General features: G+C 39.8%; 1 protein-coding gene across 5 annotated transcripts in view; it reads left to right on the top strand.

Annotated features, from left to right (window-relative positions):
• The window catches only part of fra (neogenin protein frazzled), a 500782-nt gene extending 483458 nt beyond the window's left edge, over positions 1 to 17324 (top strand). For 2 of the 5 annotated variants that reach the window (XM_075893470.1, XM_037423277.2), the window contains exons 16-26: positions 1548 to 1859; positions 2001 to 2108; positions 2832 to 3026; positions 3742 to 3774; positions 4736 to 4868; positions 5716 to 5948; positions 9068 to 9190; positions 10772 to 10912; positions 13328 to 13675; positions 15282 to 15490; positions 17049 to 17324. In XM_075893470.1, coding sequence (XP_075749585.1) covers positions 1548 to 1859; positions 2001 to 2108; positions 2832 to 3026; positions 3742 to 3774; positions 4736 to 4868; positions 5716 to 5948; positions 9068 to 9190; positions 10772 to 10912; positions 13328 to 13675; positions 15282 to 15490; positions 17049 to 17147 — 1934 coding nt within the window. In that variant the 3' untranslated portion in view covers positions 17148 to 17324. The remainder of the gene's footprint in view (positions 1 to 1547; positions 1860 to 2000; positions 2109 to 2831; positions 3027 to 3741; positions 3775 to 4735; positions 4869 to 5715; positions 5949 to 9067; positions 9191 to 10771; positions 10913 to 13327; positions 13676 to 15281; positions 15491 to 17048) is intronic. The other 3 variants (XM_075893468.1, XM_075893469.1, XM_075893471.1) reach the window with 3 other exon arrangements.
• Positions 17325 to 17757: the final 433 nt, after the last annotated feature.

Raw genomic sequence — 17757 nt, 5'->3', positions numbered from 1 at the left:
TGTATCTTACTACTTTTGTTTATTTTGTACGTTACTTTAAATTGCTGGGTGCTTTGCTTTACTCATGCATCAGTTGATGTCAGCTTAGCTTAAGCACTAAATTACCTACCGCTCTCATTAATATCATACTCTGCACGTTGACCAAGTGGCTTGGTAAGCCTGATACTGTGTTCTGAGCACTCCAAAGCTTTCAGTGGCAGGAATAACAGTCAAGTACAAACACTTTGTTAAAGGGACACTATAATATCAAATAACAATTTATGTCAGAGTGAATTAAAGCTCAATGTATGACAACATCTAAAACGACAATATTATCAACAACAGTGCCCTACGTATCGAGGAATTTAAGTAAATGCACAAGAACACAATCGTGGCAGTAGGACATTTTCAAAATGATCCTGACGACATCAGAAGGACCGCCTACAATTAATCACTAGTAATCGATCAAGCTGCACTAAATAAAGAACCTTTCTTGTATCAAGAGATGCAATAAAATGCTGCTTTTTCGTTTCTGTTTGATTCATAGAAAAAAGAACTGCCGGACGTTACTACGGGGAATGGCGCGAGTGGTTCGAAAATTCAATTTTAGCATGGTGACACGCACAGGTGGTGCCATCTAGCGGGGTGCAGTTGAAACAAAAGGGTCTGCAATCTCAAAGCCAATGGCCAGAAATCGATCAATGGTCGTTGTTGCTGCTGTGGCTCCCGCTGCTTTTGCTCTGCTGCTACTAGCACAATAAAGCCGAACAACGTTGTGTACGCCAACAGTCACGCGTGTTGGTCCGGTCAGTCCACTTCTTGAGGCAGGTAATTTGAAGTGCGCTAACCTGATGCAGAGCACAAAAATGTGATTTCATTTCAAAATAGGTCCTTTCTTGGCACAAAAGTAACACTACGAAGTTTCTGGACTGCCATTTCGACAACCAACGTTGACATAATATTTGAATTTAGTGTCCCTCTAAGTGTTAGCCATACTTAAATCCAGTGAAAGGCTCATCACACAAGTTTTAGCTGAAGCTACACAGCCGGCACCAAAACTAAAGCCAGTATTCAAACTTAGAGCCAAAAGAAATGCATAGTCATATAGGGACAATTCTAGCACATAGTATTCCATTTAGACTGGTTCTAAAAGTCGGTTTTACGGGCTGAGCTTGCATGCCACTCACACAAAATGCACATTTCCTAGAATCCTTTGGTGAGATGTTACCTCCTTGGCTACACCTTTATATAACATTTTTTATTTATGGCTTTAGCACACAGGCTGTGTGTGCAGTTTCAACCTCACTCGGAATGAAAATGTTACCAGCTTTATTGCCAGTGAGATGGGCACACGGTGACAAGGAAAAAAGTACACCACTTATAAAGTTTCTCACTAAGTTGTCATGCTGTATGCATTATTTGTAGAGTTTTGATGTATTGGCCAATAGGTGTATCAAACAATGGTCTTATCAATCACCCTGTCTTGTTATTGCTCTGGTGTAAGGCATGGGTTTTCTTACTTGCTTCTTGTTAACCCCATGACACCATCTTTCTGTGCTCCCTTGCAGCTCCAGAGCCTCTGGTTCCAATGTTACCACCCGTAGGCCTCAAGGCTATTGTGCTGTCACCCAACACAGTCGTTTTGTTCTGGAGCGACAGCACACTGGCCAGCAGCCAGGTGATCACGGACAACCGTTTTTACACGGTGCGCTACAAGGGCCACGGACAGCCCAAGTACCGCTACTTCAACTCCACGAACCTAAACTGCATGATCGACGACTTACGACCAAATACACTCTACGAATTCGCTGTGAAGGTTGTCAAGGGTCGCCGGGAAAGTGCCTATAGTATGGACGTTCTCAATACTACACAGGAAGCAGGTAAGTCTGATGTTCCTCATAAATTTACTGGTGCAGTTCTTGATCAGGACGAAACTTTATTCTACACAAGTATAATTATACATATGTCAGCACCCTTTTGCATTTAGGTATACAGAGCGCACTTTGTGTTTCTATTTTCAGCACCTACGAGCCCACCGCGAGACCTTACCGTCGTTCCGAGCGAGGACTCTCCAACGACTGTGAACCTTCATTGGCAGCCTCCTAAGCAGCAGAATGGCGTGATTACAGGTATGAGCGTGTCGTCCAGCAAATGCTTCAACGTTGCATTGCTTGAATCATTGGCAGTGTGTGCTCTTTGTTATGACAGAAAAACACAGCTGTTGTAATCAGCCTTCACAATTAGTATTGTTTCTCTTTGAAGGCAAAAAAATGGTGAAATGTTGTCATCGCTACTGGTATCAACCTAGCAATATGTATGATGCAGTGAGTACTAAGGGTCACCGCCATTAACATGAGAATGCTTTGATTTCTGTGTTATCAAACGGCACTAAAACGTGTAGCTGGGACAATTCATTCATCATGTAACATGTCACACTAGAGGTCTGGTCAATAGCACACATACAGTAAGGCCACAGCAGCTTTGCATTTGATCAAAACAGTTACAGTTCTATACCGAACTATCCAGCACTTAAAACGAGAAACCGTAACACTTTGCAGCCAAAATTTTAAAAAAAGCCACTTGCTAACGATCCTCAGCTTGCAATTTTTTTTTTTTTCATTTTACTCAGATTGTCAATAAATGTGGCTGTGTATTGAGAGAGGCTATGTGCAGAAATGTTTGTGTATAAATATTAACATGCATGTAAAAGAACTCAAACTCATTTGAATCGATACAGAGTTCCTTGCTATGGCAACACCATTATATATAGTTTCAGGATGTTAAACCTGTGTTTCATTTTTACTTTACACATTTGCACTAGATGTTTTGTATTCTGCTTGTCTATCGGGCAGGTTATGTGATCCTGTACACAGCCGACAACTCTCAAAAAGACCGAGACTGGGTCGTGGAAGCTGTGGTCGGGGACCGCATGAACGCGGTGATCAAAGGCCTCACTGCAGACACTACCTACCATTTCAAGATCCAGGCCCGAAACAGCAAGGGCTACGGCCCACTCTCGACAGACGTGGTCTACCATACAGGCAAGAGTATGTTGTGCTACCCTCCCTGGTTGCTGCTGTTATTTTCAGCTGTCATGTAATGCCTGTAGCAAAGCACTTTACGTTTCTTGCATGGCTGAAAATGCTCTACACTTGGTTGTTGACTGTGTCCCTTTATTTTAACCACGTTGTTGCAAATACACATGACAAAAGTTGCCATCATTATTGATGGCCAAGAACTTTACTGTTAAGTTCACAAGCATCAAAACATGTCCCTAGAACAAGGCACTGAAGGTATTCTGTGCAAAAGTTGTTCATCAGAGTCTTAGTACCTTGTTGTCACAGGACGCACTGCTTGTGACTGTTTATGACTGCACTAATACCTATACACACTTTAAAGTACTCAGAAAAAGACTTATGCCGTATACAGTATAGCACACGGTATTGCTGAGGGAAACAAAGTTTACCATTTTTCGTCTGAGACATGTTTATGTTACAGATGATTTTAAAATGAAGTTTCAGTGAAGTGCACTGCATTTGAGATTCATAATGTGTTTCTGCTTCATTCTTCGTTATTTGAAATAAAGCATGCTTTTTCTATATCATTGCTTTGCACATGGTTTTCTTGAGTTTCTTGCATGCTAAGAGTGCGCATGTGTGTCACCATCTGTATATGTCTGTGTATCTGTGTATGCTGCTCTTTTGTTGCTGTTCCTTTTCTTTTTTAATTTTATGGATTGTTTGTTCTGTTGGCGATGTTTAGGTTTAGAGCTTGCTTCTGGACCAACCAGCAACGGTAAGTAAATGTCAAAGCATGGCATGAAGAATTTGGCTGTGACAGGGTTCTTAGCCTTTTTTAATTTTTTTTTTCTCCAAAAAGGATTTCACTCGCATCACCCACATGCTGCCACGCTGAGCATGTCAAGCTGTGGGGTTGTGGCATGTGCATGTGCAACACGTACTGTATATCAAACAGCCACTTGGCTTTACGTGAACGGAAATTCTAGTGACTTCCATCTTTTGACAACTTCTGTGAACATTAGTATCTATGTCACTTAGGGTAATATATAGAGTTAGAGCTGAGCTAGAAGCCCGAATAAAATGTCTGCCAGTATTGGTGAAGTGAAGAAAGCAATGAAAGCACCTGACAGTTCACTGACGTAAATTTAGCAGGGTTGTTTTCTTTTTTAATCAACATGATAAACTCATCACACATTCTTTCAAGTATGCGGTTGTACAATACACTGTACTGTTTGTGAGAACTAAAGCCTCTTTGTTTGAAGCAGTTGCAAAACCACTGTTTAGACATAGAAGGTCAAAGTAATAAATTAAATTATCAAACAGTTCAATGCAGGAGAGAATTGGCATGAAGTCGCAGAAAAATTTGCAGAGCTGTACACTATAGCTGTTACAACATCGCTGAACAAATATAGTTTGCATGCTGTCCACATTACTAGTTATTGAATGCTGGAATTGGCTAAAACATAGCATTATTTTCTGTGGCTACTGTTAGTGGACCTTCATCTACAAATAGCCTTGTTAGTTTGCAGAGGATTTTTGCTAGAAGGAGGCCACATGCATTCACTAGGTAGCTGGTTAGTAGCAAAGCTTTGCAGGCGTTGCTTGTAGTTATTTTAATGGCACACGTGTTATAGATATACTATTTGGTTTTGTGCATCGTTAATGTGTTTAAGATAGTGTAAATAACTTTAATGTTTAACTTTACGCTTTAATGTTGGCCTTCTGTCTCCACGTAGGTGGGATATCGAACAACGTTCTGTACATTGCAATAGCATCAGGCTTCACTGTCATCTTACTTATCCTGATTGTAATCTGCTACATGATGTGCCGACGGCGCCAGGGCTACATTGGTCCAGTGAATAGTAAGACGTAAGTACCCTGTGCTTTGTGTGAAACTCTGTACATTTGTGCCTTGTGATAATTGGTGAAGCAGTGCTATTTCAGATAGCTCTTTGTATATGAGAACCAAGAAATTACTTATTAAGAACACAATGGAAATGTCTTTTAATGAAGTAGCACTTGCTGGCCAGATAGCAACTAAAAATGAAAGCATGGCCAGCTAGCAATGATACTGTTATTAGTAATGCCTATAAGCAAACAGTGGCACACTGAACTTAACCATGTTTTATGGATCAAATAGATACCCATGTATTTTTTGCCTTTGTTGTTAACGGTGTTTATTTATTAGATGATATTTCATATTAACAAACTGCAGTCTGCCCTCCTGAGTCGTGTTGTGCAGGTGACAAGCTCAGCTGTTCATTTTTATGTCTTTTTTCATTCATAAACTAGAGCAATCAAGCCCTTGTCAGAGAACCTAACATATCAAATTAATAAAGGTTCACCATAATGCTAAGCACCACATGGTAGTTCATTGAAGTGTGATCGATATGGTTAACCAGCTACATGCATATGTAAATGACACTCAGGGTGTTTCAAGAAATGTGACCAATATTCTTAAAAAGATCAGGAAAAGCCGCTATTTGCTCACTGTCTCCACAGTTGCTTTTTCTGCAGCAGAAGGCATATTAATAAGAGAGTTCAAGACATTATTAGTAACAGTAATTGGGGAAATACATTAATCAGCTTTTTAATTAGTGGGGTTAGGCAATTAAGTCAATTTGGAGAAGTGAAGTCTTTCATGCAAAGAAAACATTGCCGCTTCAGTCAGTGTGTGCACTTCTCACAGTGCTTCGTTTTCGTTTCGATTGTGCAGGTATGCGAGTGCAAAGGGTGTAGCCGCCAAGGGGGGCAAGGGAGCGACCAAGGACCTGAAGCCACCCGACCTGTGGATTCACCATGATCAGATGGAACTCAAGGCCATGGACAAGAGCAGCAACCCAGAGGCAGCCATGACAGCCACTCCCATATCGCGAAACTCCCAGGAGATCTCCGAGGAGCACATTGGCACGCTCGACAAGAAGAAGAACTCGGGCGGTGGCTACATGGGTACGTCTCCCGCCTTCTCCTTATTGCTTGGTCGAGCAAGCCCTGTGAAATGTCATCTGAGGAATGCTAAGAATTTTTTATTGTTCGCGTTAGGCTTCTGTGACTGGCGCTGCTATTTCAAGGAATCTGACCGGAAACAATGACAGTACCAGTATTTTTTAATGCCTTTCTAATGCCTTAGATTTCTTCAACGAGAGTTGATTGGCTCATGCTTGCACAGCCCCACAGATCGCATGCTGCCATGCAGCAGAAGCATGTCTTTAATCAATACAAAACCATTGCAGGAACATTAACAGTGCAATCAATTGAAGCTGAGCTTGTCCTTGGCAATCTTTACGAGAAACGCATGTGAACGTATCGTGCTGTGGTTCTGAAAGACTCAACAATCCTAAACAACATTTGTTTGGCAACTCCGTATTGTGGAGGGGGTACAGAAAAAAAAATTAATGAGAATAGGGAACATCAAGTTGAAAAAAAAAAGAGGGATGGGGAAAAATAACCAGATGCGAGATTGCCCTGCGAATAGGTGGCCAATAAACACGTAGTACGTATTTAGGTTTTCTTAGTTTCTCACGTGCACCCAGTGCAAAAGCAGTGGGCAGTTAGTTAAGTGAGCCAAGAATATGTGACGAAGTTGAAGTGTGCTTGCAGCATAACTGACATTTGTGCCTTAGTCTAGCCTGTACACACTTAGTCATGGCAATAATTACAAGACATCAAAAGCCACATGCCACTGTTAGTGTTTCTTTTTTCATCGTGACGATACATGCGCTGTTCAATTTTTTGGCGCCTGTGTTTCAAAACCAATAAAGCATATATAGTTTTTATGGGATATGTAGATGATGTAGATGATGTCTACAACTGAAACTGTTGTGACTACCATTACCAAATTTTTTAAGTGCCGCTTTATGAGATAGCATGGGGCCAAAAATGTGCATTGTGCTACGATCGGGAACATGACGATTTAGTGACAGCCTAACAGAACACTGGGATATCCTATACCTGAGGTATTGTTGTTTGCACTAGGGTTGTGCGAATAGTGAATTTCAGAAACGAATAAAATTAAGATATGAATCAAATGCTAATAGAATAGTTTTTCAAAATAATGGGGCAACAGTTTTCAAAGTGGCCATAGACTGGTAAGGTGACAGTTTTAAAAACATCCCAACAGCTCCACATCATTTCATTTGAAACAAATACATTCACAAGCTTTAAGAAAGGGAACTTATGATTATACCTTGAACCGAAAAAAAAAGACTATATTAATTAAACTGAGCAACTAGAGCTTATGCTATATATTATAACTGCAGGTTGAAATATACTAGTAAAAACAGTATTCAAGGTGGTGCTTTGTTAGCAGCTCTTAATCTAATAAAACTTCTACTTAAATAATAAGCAATTTTCATGTGTTAACATCATTAATGTTATACCAAAGATGGTTGATTGCTGACACAGCTGCTTCAACGACAGCGAAGTTTCTTAGCCAAACCTCTCCTCCTGTTGTCAATGTGGCATTGGCAGTGCCATAAGTACATATGGTCTACATGCCTCTGGGTAATTTAATGACAAAAACAAGAATGGTTAATCATCACTGGTTCGCACGTTTTATTCCTTCGAGAAAATTTCATTGTTGCTGATTTTTGGAAAACTATTAGGAAATATTCGGTATTTCGAATATGTACTTTTCATTTCGAGTACCCAATCGAATAGAATACTATTAAATTCAATATGCAAGTTTTCAAACACGGTATTCTCACACCCCTACTTTGTGCTGCTAGTTACCACTTTACCAGCACCGGGCCTTTGAAAATTTGCATGCAAAAACTGTTCTGCATCGTCTCTTACTAACCTGCCTGGCATGTTCCTTATGTGCATCTGCACATGACAATGTGCGAACTTATGCTTTCTACACCTGTATTCACTAAATAATATTTGCTGCTTTTGAAAGCCAAAGCATGACAGTGCCTTTCTTTGAAAAGACAGTGCTGCTAGATAAAAATTGCAGCAAGAAACGCAGTGTGTAACATCACGAATACATATTTGCTTATCTGCTATAAACATAAGTGATCAACAACTTCCACATTACTTACTGACATCCAAGATCACTCTAACAAGCCCTGCAGTGTAGCAGTAGGTGAAAATTTTTGCAGATTCTCTATTTAACACGGTAACACTAGGCTCGTGAATCAGAGGCTAGCTCACATTTTTCTAAACGCATGTTTTAGGAAATAGGCCTCACTTCTGAAAACTTGTACAGTAATTATAAAGTATCCTGAATTATAGCTGCACTTGCTGCACCAGTTCATGACAATGCCATGCTCAAGTTCACATGATGCTGCAGGAGTTTAGTTCACACATGTTGTGTGTCCATACCATGTGTTTAAAAGCCAGTGCAGTGCCAAAAAAAAAACTAGTTCTTGCATAATATAAATGGGATTTGTGTAGTTCAAGTAGCATGTACTTCCAGAACACGGCTGCTGTACCACTTCAGCTGGCACCGAAAATACTGCCAAATAATGAAGACTATTTGCATGCTTTTTCTTAAAAATTGGTTGCATATCATCATGTTTTGCAAAGGTATGGGCCCTGCATAAAATACATGTGTTTGTCTCGCACATCTTTGTGTTCTTTTACTGAGTTCATCTTTTAAGATCAGCTTTCATTGAAAATGGGATAATAATGTAGAACTTACATTTATAATGCTCTGTACTGTAGCTTCATCTGATGACAAAGGATTTTCACAGTAATGTCTCTCGCAGACGTGATGTGTGTTCTCTGCTGCCTTATATGAACATGCCACAACTTTCTCGCTCTTATTGCGAGAGCAGGTACTGCAGTTCCGGCTTCAGAATTATGCTCTAGACAACTCCTAGCACTCTTTAAGACTCAAGCTCAAACTTTTATGTGTGCATGATGAACTGTCTTGAGTGTGTGTATTTTTTGTTTAGACACTATTTCTCACTGCACCCACCATGTTTTCTTTTTCTCTCTTTTCATTATGTTCAGTTTGTTCATTGTTTTCTTCACCTGCTACTCTCACGTGATGAACGTTGATGCATGGTCGTTGTCCGTGCCCCCTTTTGGTTTTCTTCCTTTATTGTTTTCCCACTCCTGCACAGACCAGTTAAGCAGCGACGACAGTGGCAAAACCGATAAGCCTCTCTTACCGAAATCTTCACGCACTAAGCCCATGATGTTGCCACTTGACACTCGGAAGTCGCTGCCCGATTCTCGTAAAGCATGTGAGTATCAGCCTGGACCCACCTGTGTTTTGTGTGCACCCCCCACACGAACCGCAACTCCTGCATAAGTTCACCCTGTATTGATTTTTTTCCGTGTCTTAAAGTAAAAAAAATTAATTTCCACATCAGATATTTCTAACAAGTGAAAGAGCAGTGTTAAATCAGCTAACATCTTAGACATTGTTAGCTGTGATTAATACCAATGCTTTTGCATTCTTGGAAAGACAAGATATGCTGCTTGGAAAGTACTCAAGTGATGAAAGTGAGATTTTACTGCCAAACATTGCCATACGAATACTGTACATAATTCTTTTTCTCTAGGGGACATTTTGCTCAAGTTAGACCAAAAAATAAATTGAGTAATACACTTGCATGATTGCCTACCATGTAGTATTTTTATTGTTGGCTTTGGTATTTTGACTTACCGAAAATGTTTCCCATCTTTAGGCACAGGCCATGTGTAGTGTGCCTGACATGAAAATTTGGTCACAGGGGCTTTAGATTAAGAATTTCAAAAAAGCCTGTTTTGTTGTTCACATGAGACCATTAATTTTATATGCTGCAGATTATTAATCTAACTTTGTACACTGTTTCCAGAAAATTAGTGCCCTCTTTAACGGTCTTGCGATTTCAGAAATTGTGCACCAGTTTAGATAAAAACCAATCTTACCAAAGAAACAAAGAATGAAGTTTCCTTCAGGTATGGTAGGCAACAGCAAAAATCTCTACATTTAGAATCTAGCAGACTCCCGAACCTTCATGATAGCTTTTATACATGAATACAATTAGCTGGCCTCTCAGATAAAATATGGAATTAAGCACTGTACAGCATACTTTTATGCTACTGAACAAAGTACCAACTTCGTGACTCTAAGCAGTATTGTTAAAGTAATGCTGGAAGCACAAGCCCATAATGTACCAATGATACTTATAATGAAGTTTTTGCTTTTAAATACTATAGCTTTCCTTTGAGAGCTGTCTAGCATTGTCATATGAACTGTCGTGAAGTAGTGTGAGTGCCCTCAAGAACACTACAGAATTTGCAGCATTAATACACAAAGGTTCAGATTCACCTAAAATAAAAAAAACAGACCGGAATTCGCAGCGGTGCTGGAGGGTAGAAATATTTTGCAGATATTTGTCAACAGCCTTCAGTTGGCAATGCCAACAGGGGGCAGTAGTGATGAGATTAAGGGCACATATTATAAATGTTTGTGATGGCATGGAAAAACCTGGCCTGTATGAAGGTATGCCGAAATGTCTTTTTGTTAATGTATGAACTATAGTCAAGTATGATTAAGACAGTGGCAATAAGACAGTTTAATTGCCCTTACTCACTGTGGAAAATAAAAAGTAAAGTTTTGATGTCTGAAACAAAAGAATTTTGTAAATATTGTGTGCATGTCTTGTAAATTACTAGAGGTCTTAAATGGGCACTGACTTTCTTGGTACACTGATTATGCTTGTCCACTTGAAATTTGGTAATCTGTTTACACTGCAAAACAATTTCTTGTTTCTTTGCCTCTTTGTATGCTTTGGCTTGTTCTGAAACGTATGCTTTTGTTGTGGACCCCATTGCAGCCATGGGACCAGCTGCTGTTTCCAATGGAAGCATGAATGCTGGCTTAGAAGGCAGCTCCATTAACATGGGCCGTCCCATCTACCCAAGGACCCAGTACAACATACCTAGGGCACATGTCACGATCGATGCGATGCATCCAGGTATGTATGAGTATTATAGGCTTGTGCAAATTGCGATTTCGTTGAATAATTTTGAATTGTATTGGAATATTATCAAACTGGAAACAAAATTAGCATATTTGCCATGGCCCAATTAACCTACACAAAACTTTTTTTTTTATTGAAACAAGTCACGTGGAAATGTCATTTTTTTTTTTTTTTTTGCTTCGAAGGAAGTGTAGGCAACTTCGAATAGTAGCATGATTTCACTTCCGGTAGAATGCAAGTAACCTGCAATATATGTCAAGCTCTAAAATTTACTATACTTAGAGCATGTAGGTTGGTATAACAATCTTTTAAACTTAAAAAAATTATGAATGAATCAATGTGAGGGCAATATGTATGTTCATTTGACGTTGTAGTGGGGCATTTTTTATGGTATAGCATTTCTCCACTGCATTAAAGCTATTTTTCAAGCAATTTACATGCGGATTAATGCACACACATTTGCTCATTTTGAATACTTTGAAATTTTTAATCATCTAAATTCAAATTGGAGCAAATTCGAATACTGTACTATTTATTCAAATATTCAAGGTGCTCAAATATGTGCACAAGCCTAGCGAGTGTCTGCTTGGCACCTACTGATGCGTGATTGCACTTCCATAATTATGAACTATAGTCTTGCTGTGCATCTGTACTGTGTTAATGCATTCTTCACATTCCCTTATCCCCAATGCAGCATAGCAATTCGGATGCTCATCTGGTGTTTCTTGCTACCTCTACTTGCTCTTCTTGCTTTCTATCTCTCTGGGTGCTAATACGAGTTGTAGTTTCACGCAAAGTTCAAAGCACTGACAGCTAGTTACATTCAGTATTGATATCGTCTTCTGCGTAGCATTAATTTCTCTAAATGTATTGAAATTTCGCAGAGAGTCTGTTCGTTACTGCATGTATGAAGCCAGCTTTTGCATGTACTATTTATGGACAAAAACTGCTTTTGTCATTTCAATAGTGGATTTTAGAAATCGGTAGACATGGTGTTCTGTAGCAGTTTACACGAGCCTAGAATGGGCAGTGCTGCTAAGAGGCCAGTTCGTTAATTTGAAGCAATGTTTTATAACCATGTCACAATAAACTAATGATTAGCTTATTCAATCAATATCAATGTTCAATCGTCTTTGTGTACCCAGAACACCACATCCAGCTTCCATTACTGCACACTCATTTTGTGTTGTCTTGTAAGACTCGCTAGTAACGGCCTCGAACTTTGTCTCTCCTATGTCTAAAACTCCCTGGTGTTTGTACTCTGCATATCAGCTTTTGTTTACTTTAGTTCCTTGGAAGCTGCGTTCCTCCTTGTATAAAATGTTTCACACAAGCTTTTGCTTATAACACTGCATTGTGTATTGTTGTGCGCCTATCAACTGGCACTTTGTGATCTCACACACTATCCTTATCTGAGTTGTGCTTTAGTAGACACAAGTTTGATTGAACGTCATTTTATTCTTTGAGCTAAAACTAAAAATATATTAAACATTAAAAGCATGGCAATTGGTGAACACATCTAGCTATAGTTTATTTTTTAAAAATAAGCCTGATACTGACTGTTTGAGCATTCAAAGGTTTAGGCGCCAACTTCGAACAGGGAGGAGGAGGGTACAGATGTTAGAAAAAAAAAAGGTGAGAATAGAAATAGTGATGCATGCCAGTTGGTTAGTACAAGTGATGATCTTATCAAGCCACTGTGTCAGATTTGGGATGTTAGACGTGTGCTGTTTCATTACAGTAGTTGAAGAAGCATGAAAACTGCTTTACTACAAATTATATGGTGAAAAAAAAAAGAAAACTGAATAGATATTTTAAAACAGTGCACCTCATCTACATACATACGGTGCACTATAAAACATGCGTTTTTCAGTCTTTTTTCAAAGTGACTATCATTATCATCGAGCAAAAAGACAAAAAAAAAAGCTGGTGAACTTGCAGAAGACTTCCACACAAAAACGCTACATAATGATTCTACATAAGAGCCATCTTTTTGTTTATCAGATAGCAACCAACACTTGATCATTTTTTCGACATAATCTAGAAGCCTTCGCATATAGTCTGTTCTTTTTTTTTCTTCTAGTGCATCTCATATTAAATTTCATTTTCTATACTGCTTATCTTGTGTGTATTTTCTTGAGTGTTTCTATCATCTCATGCTCATTAAAAGATTAGGCTTGGTCCAGTTTTCCCAGCCGTCTGCCTTCTACCTTACGACGAGGCCACAATATCATCTTTTGGAATAGGTTTGAGTGCAGATGTACCGCACACAAAAAGAGAGGACAACTGCATGGTCGTCCTCTCTTCTTGTGTGTTTTCCACTTGCACTCAAATCTATTCCAGAATCAACCAACGCACCCAACAAAGCATCTTATTAATCATCCTTTTTTTTCCTTTACTTCTGACCAGGTCATGAAGGTCCAAGCCCCCAGAAGTCAGGGCTCATGGGTTGTGGGAACCCCACTTACGAGCCCGTCTTGAATCCAGGCATGAGCCATCCTAGTAGCTCGGCCTTGGGGACAGGCCAGATGCCCGCCTATAGCAATGCCCTGATGGGAGCCGGGGGTGGGCCGCTGCTTTCACTGAGCTCGGCTCCTCCCCTCGGCCCGCCCCCCTCGGGGCCGCCACCCTCTGCAACCGCCGAGACGACAGGAACACTGACCAAGCGAGTGCATGCGGGGAATCCCCTCAAGAGCTTCAGCGTGCCTGCACCACCCCCTCAAAGTGCGCCGTCTACACCACAGCCAAAGCACATGGGTGAGCTGCAGTGAATTAAAGCAGCGCTAAGCTGCAGTGTCGCTTTCTTGACTGTATGCAGCATAAGTAACATTTATTTCAAGAGCATAATCGAGGGACTGAAGCAATGCACCTAAAGCTTATTGGTTGGCAATAAACTGCATAGGTTATTTATTTTGTGCCTCCTCTTGTAGCTATTGAGCTGTTAAATCTTGCTGCTGGTACAAAAAACAGCACTTTTATAAACTATAAACAAATGGAATTTGGCAGCTGTTGTCAAGCATAATAGTGGGTGGCGAATCTTGTAATGAACAAACAACACTGATATACATATAATCATATAGATTTACACTAATTGACCTCGGGGCCATAAACAAAAGGCAAGGCTCCGTGGTGTCTTAATATTATTATAAACTTATAATGATATCATGCTACTGTCCATTGGATTACTACAAAAACAAATGTAATAAAATGTAATAGCATTGCTGCATTGGAATTCATTTGCTTTCATTGTGAAACATTCTTATTTTTCAACGAAAAATAATGTTTTATTTCGTTCTTTGTTAGTGCTCCTTCTTTATGTAAACCCTCTTTGGGTTTCTTTAAAGCCAGAATAAAATGGTAGAGGTGATGATACCCAAATGCTGTTGCTTGCTAGCTCTCATACCACACGTAATGCGACAGTGTGGTTGATGGGGCAGTTTTTTTATGGCTTGTCTTTGAAGAAACATTAAAGAAAAATACTATTTTTCTGGCCTTAGTAAATTGCTCTTTGATGATGCCAAAAACACTACTCATGCGGCAAGAAGATGCTTGTTAAGCGAGAAAACGCACAAAAAGATCATGTGGAAGGCAACCCCAGATTGAAATCCTTCCACCATCCGCTGTGATGTCATAGATTGTGAAGGCACTCTCTAGGACCTATGTAGTAGTTTCTAATTGGTAAAAATAAACTTCATTGTCTTCTGGAGGCAACAGACACTTCAGGAACCAAGTTTTGGAAAATTTGATTGAGATTTATGGCTAAAATATGAAGAAAAAAAAACTTCAGAAGTATGTACTGCTGGGCTCTTGGTAATTTATGCTATAATAGTGGTGTGCGAAAGAACGATAACACAAGAGAAAGGAATACGAACAAGGTGCTAATTATCAACTCAGTAATTATTGAAACAAGCTTGTACATGTATTGTGAGTTGATATACACTAAAAACCATTGGTGCAGTTGAGACTTCTTGGAAATGCGTCATTCAATCAATCTTTGTCTGCTCATCGTTTTTTAGCATGAGTCAATCTAAGTACAGATACATAAGTTTGTTGCTTCAATAAATATTGAGTGGATTATTTGTGCCATTTCTGTGTTCCTTGCTCTTGTGTTTTAGTTCTTTTGTGCACCACTGTTTTAAGGTGAAAAAACACCTTATAATCCATGACATAACCATAGGAGGTTTTGGCAGGAAAGTTAGGAGTGAAACTTTTGACTTATACTTTCAAAATAAATAATAAGTACATAGTGGTAAGTTAACAACACTAGGGTTTTCTCAGTATAGTTAATCAGTCGAAACTAATTCACTGTTTTACCTGTGTGCCCTTCTAATCTGTCGTGTTATCTCAATTCCCTCTGGTGCAGTAGTACGACCGCAGCAGGTAAGCGGCAGTCCGCACAAGAAATCTTCTGTGGCCACGTCCACATCATCCGGGGGTCCCTCGAGCAAGCAGAGCCCTGGGCGACAGTCGGCGCTCAAGTCTCGCGTGGTGGCCTCACCACGTAGTATCAACAGGGACGCATCGTCTTCCGCCTCCACCACTCACACGCCCAAGAAGGAGGAAGACTTGGCCGTACGTCTGACGTGTCCTTTATCTTGCCTTGAAGCAAATGGTTGCCCTAAGTAGAGAATGTTGCTGGAGCCAACAATTCAAACAGGGCACTTGTCTAGCAAAGAAGAACGGCATCTGCTTTTACATACCAGATTGTTGTATTGTAGGCGTGCTCAAATATTAGAAAATTTCGAACGGTGAAATGAGTCAGAATACTGAATATCTCTTCTAATACTTTTCAAATAATTGCACATATTAAGAAACTTTTAAGAAAACAAAGCATTTAAACAACAAGATATAAATTTTCTTCTTTTAATTTTTGAATTACCAAAATGCATGCAGCCCAAGCTTTTATAGGACTCTCAGAAGGATCTTGATCCGAGGATGAAGGCATTTTTTGCTTAGAAGGTTAGTGCCACCAAATGAAGGTGTTTGGTGACACTAAATCTACTATCTCAATGCAACAACCAGCATGACATTGGTTTATGAAATGTTGTTTAATGCTCAGGTTCCTAAATGCTTTTGACAAAGTAACAGCTGGACTACTGAAGTACCTAACCACTTTATTTCAACCTGTTTTACAAAATATCTCAAAGACTGTGCTGTGTATGAGCTTATCTCAGTTAAGATCGTTTCTTTGTCGAGTAATTTCAATTGTAATGCACCCTTGTTAACATTGGTGAATATTTACTTGAAATGAAATGTTGTGGAGTTCTAGAGCTGTCTTAAAAATGGTTGCCTTATACAAAAACTATTTGAATTTTAGTCTATTAGTATTCACTTCAATGTCATAACTATTAATTCGTATTAATTTGCTGTGACCACTGTTCGATTGGTATTCGATTCAGTTCTCAAGTTCACTACTTGCACACCCTCATTAAAATTGGTGTGGAAAGCAACTTATGCCCCCTACGAAGGCAAGCTCACTTCGCAAAACATTGACTTCAAATACATCGCAATAAGAAATGGTACAGCAGCAAAAAAAAAATAGTAGGACCATTCATGGTCTTGTACGAGTCAGGAGGAATACTCTGTTACTTGATTTTCTGCCAAAGAAAAAGCCATGTCCATTGAAATTTTTTACATAGTGAAGATGCAGCTTGATTGTCAATTTGTGTCACAGTTACAAATGCTTATTGCAATAGGAAATTCTGTAATTGCATTACATATGTTATTTTAGACACGGCGATGTCATTTGTGACATGAACTTTGTAGCTGTACATCTGCCTGTGATTGTGCCTGACAAATGAGAATTGTCACAGTGAACATGAATGAGCAAGCACAGACATGTACACGTGCTAATGGACACCTGTCGTTATAAAACATTTCATTATGCTAATGAGAACAGACGATTTTGCCTAGGAAAGTGTTACGATTGTCTGTTAATTCTCATCAGAATTGTGTCTAACAAAGAAGACAAGCCCTAAAATGTGCACTTCTTTCCTTCATTTAGATATGCTAAACGTTAGAGATCTTGCCTGCATTGCCTCATTGGTTTTCAGAAACACCTTTATAATACTGTCGCACTAGTCAGCACTCAAGGTTCTAACCATGACAAATATTTCTATTTCTTATCCAGTCACCCTTCAACAATGAAGAACTCACTCAAGAAATGGCGAACCTCGAAGGCCTGATGAAGGACCTGAACGCAATAACAGCGTCAGAGTTTGAGTGTTAATTAAGCCACCGTCTATAGTCAAATGACTCTTAGTCGTGCGGTTCGCCGAGGACTCAAATACAGTGAACTTAACGAGCAGACTGTGTTCAGCCACCAAGCCTTCCGAGCAAGGCAACCGTCATCTGTGGCATGAGAGACCGAGTTCGCAGTGTGCCATACAACGGAGGGAATCCGAAAGCTCGCCACTAGCCATCTCTGTTGGGGATGTCTTGGAATCCTGCCCCCTCATCACTCACTTCGCGTTTTCTTGACCGTTTTTTTTTTTTTCTTTTTTAATGGCCAGCTCAAATGTCTGGAAACATGGACTTGTTGCCGGCCCGCGGAATTTCTCAGTAAGAGTTTGCAGAGCATTGTACATAGCGCTGCTGAGCACTACACGTTTTTATACGACCGCAGTGCACCACTCTGACGGCACTGCCTTGTGCCTGCTGAATGAGCGCCAACTCGTTTCGACTGAAAGCATCAAGTTCCAAATGCCGTGCATCTCACTCTACTCATTGTTGAAGCGCCAATCAGTGAAGTGTTGTCACACTGAGAAATATCACTCGCCTTTTTCTTCATATATTTTTGTGTGTGCCAAAGGCCAGCCACTAGCCTTTAAAGGAAACCA

This window comes from Rhipicephalus microplus, chromosome 4, assembly GCF_043290135.1.
Source record: "Rhipicephalus microplus isolate Deutch F79 chromosome 4, USDA_Rmic, whole genome shotgun sequence".
Lineage (NCBI taxonomy): Eukaryota > Metazoa > Arthropoda > Arachnida > Ixodida > Ixodidae > Rhipicephalus > Rhipicephalus microplus.
This window is presented reverse-complemented; position numbering and strand designations above follow the sequence as displayed.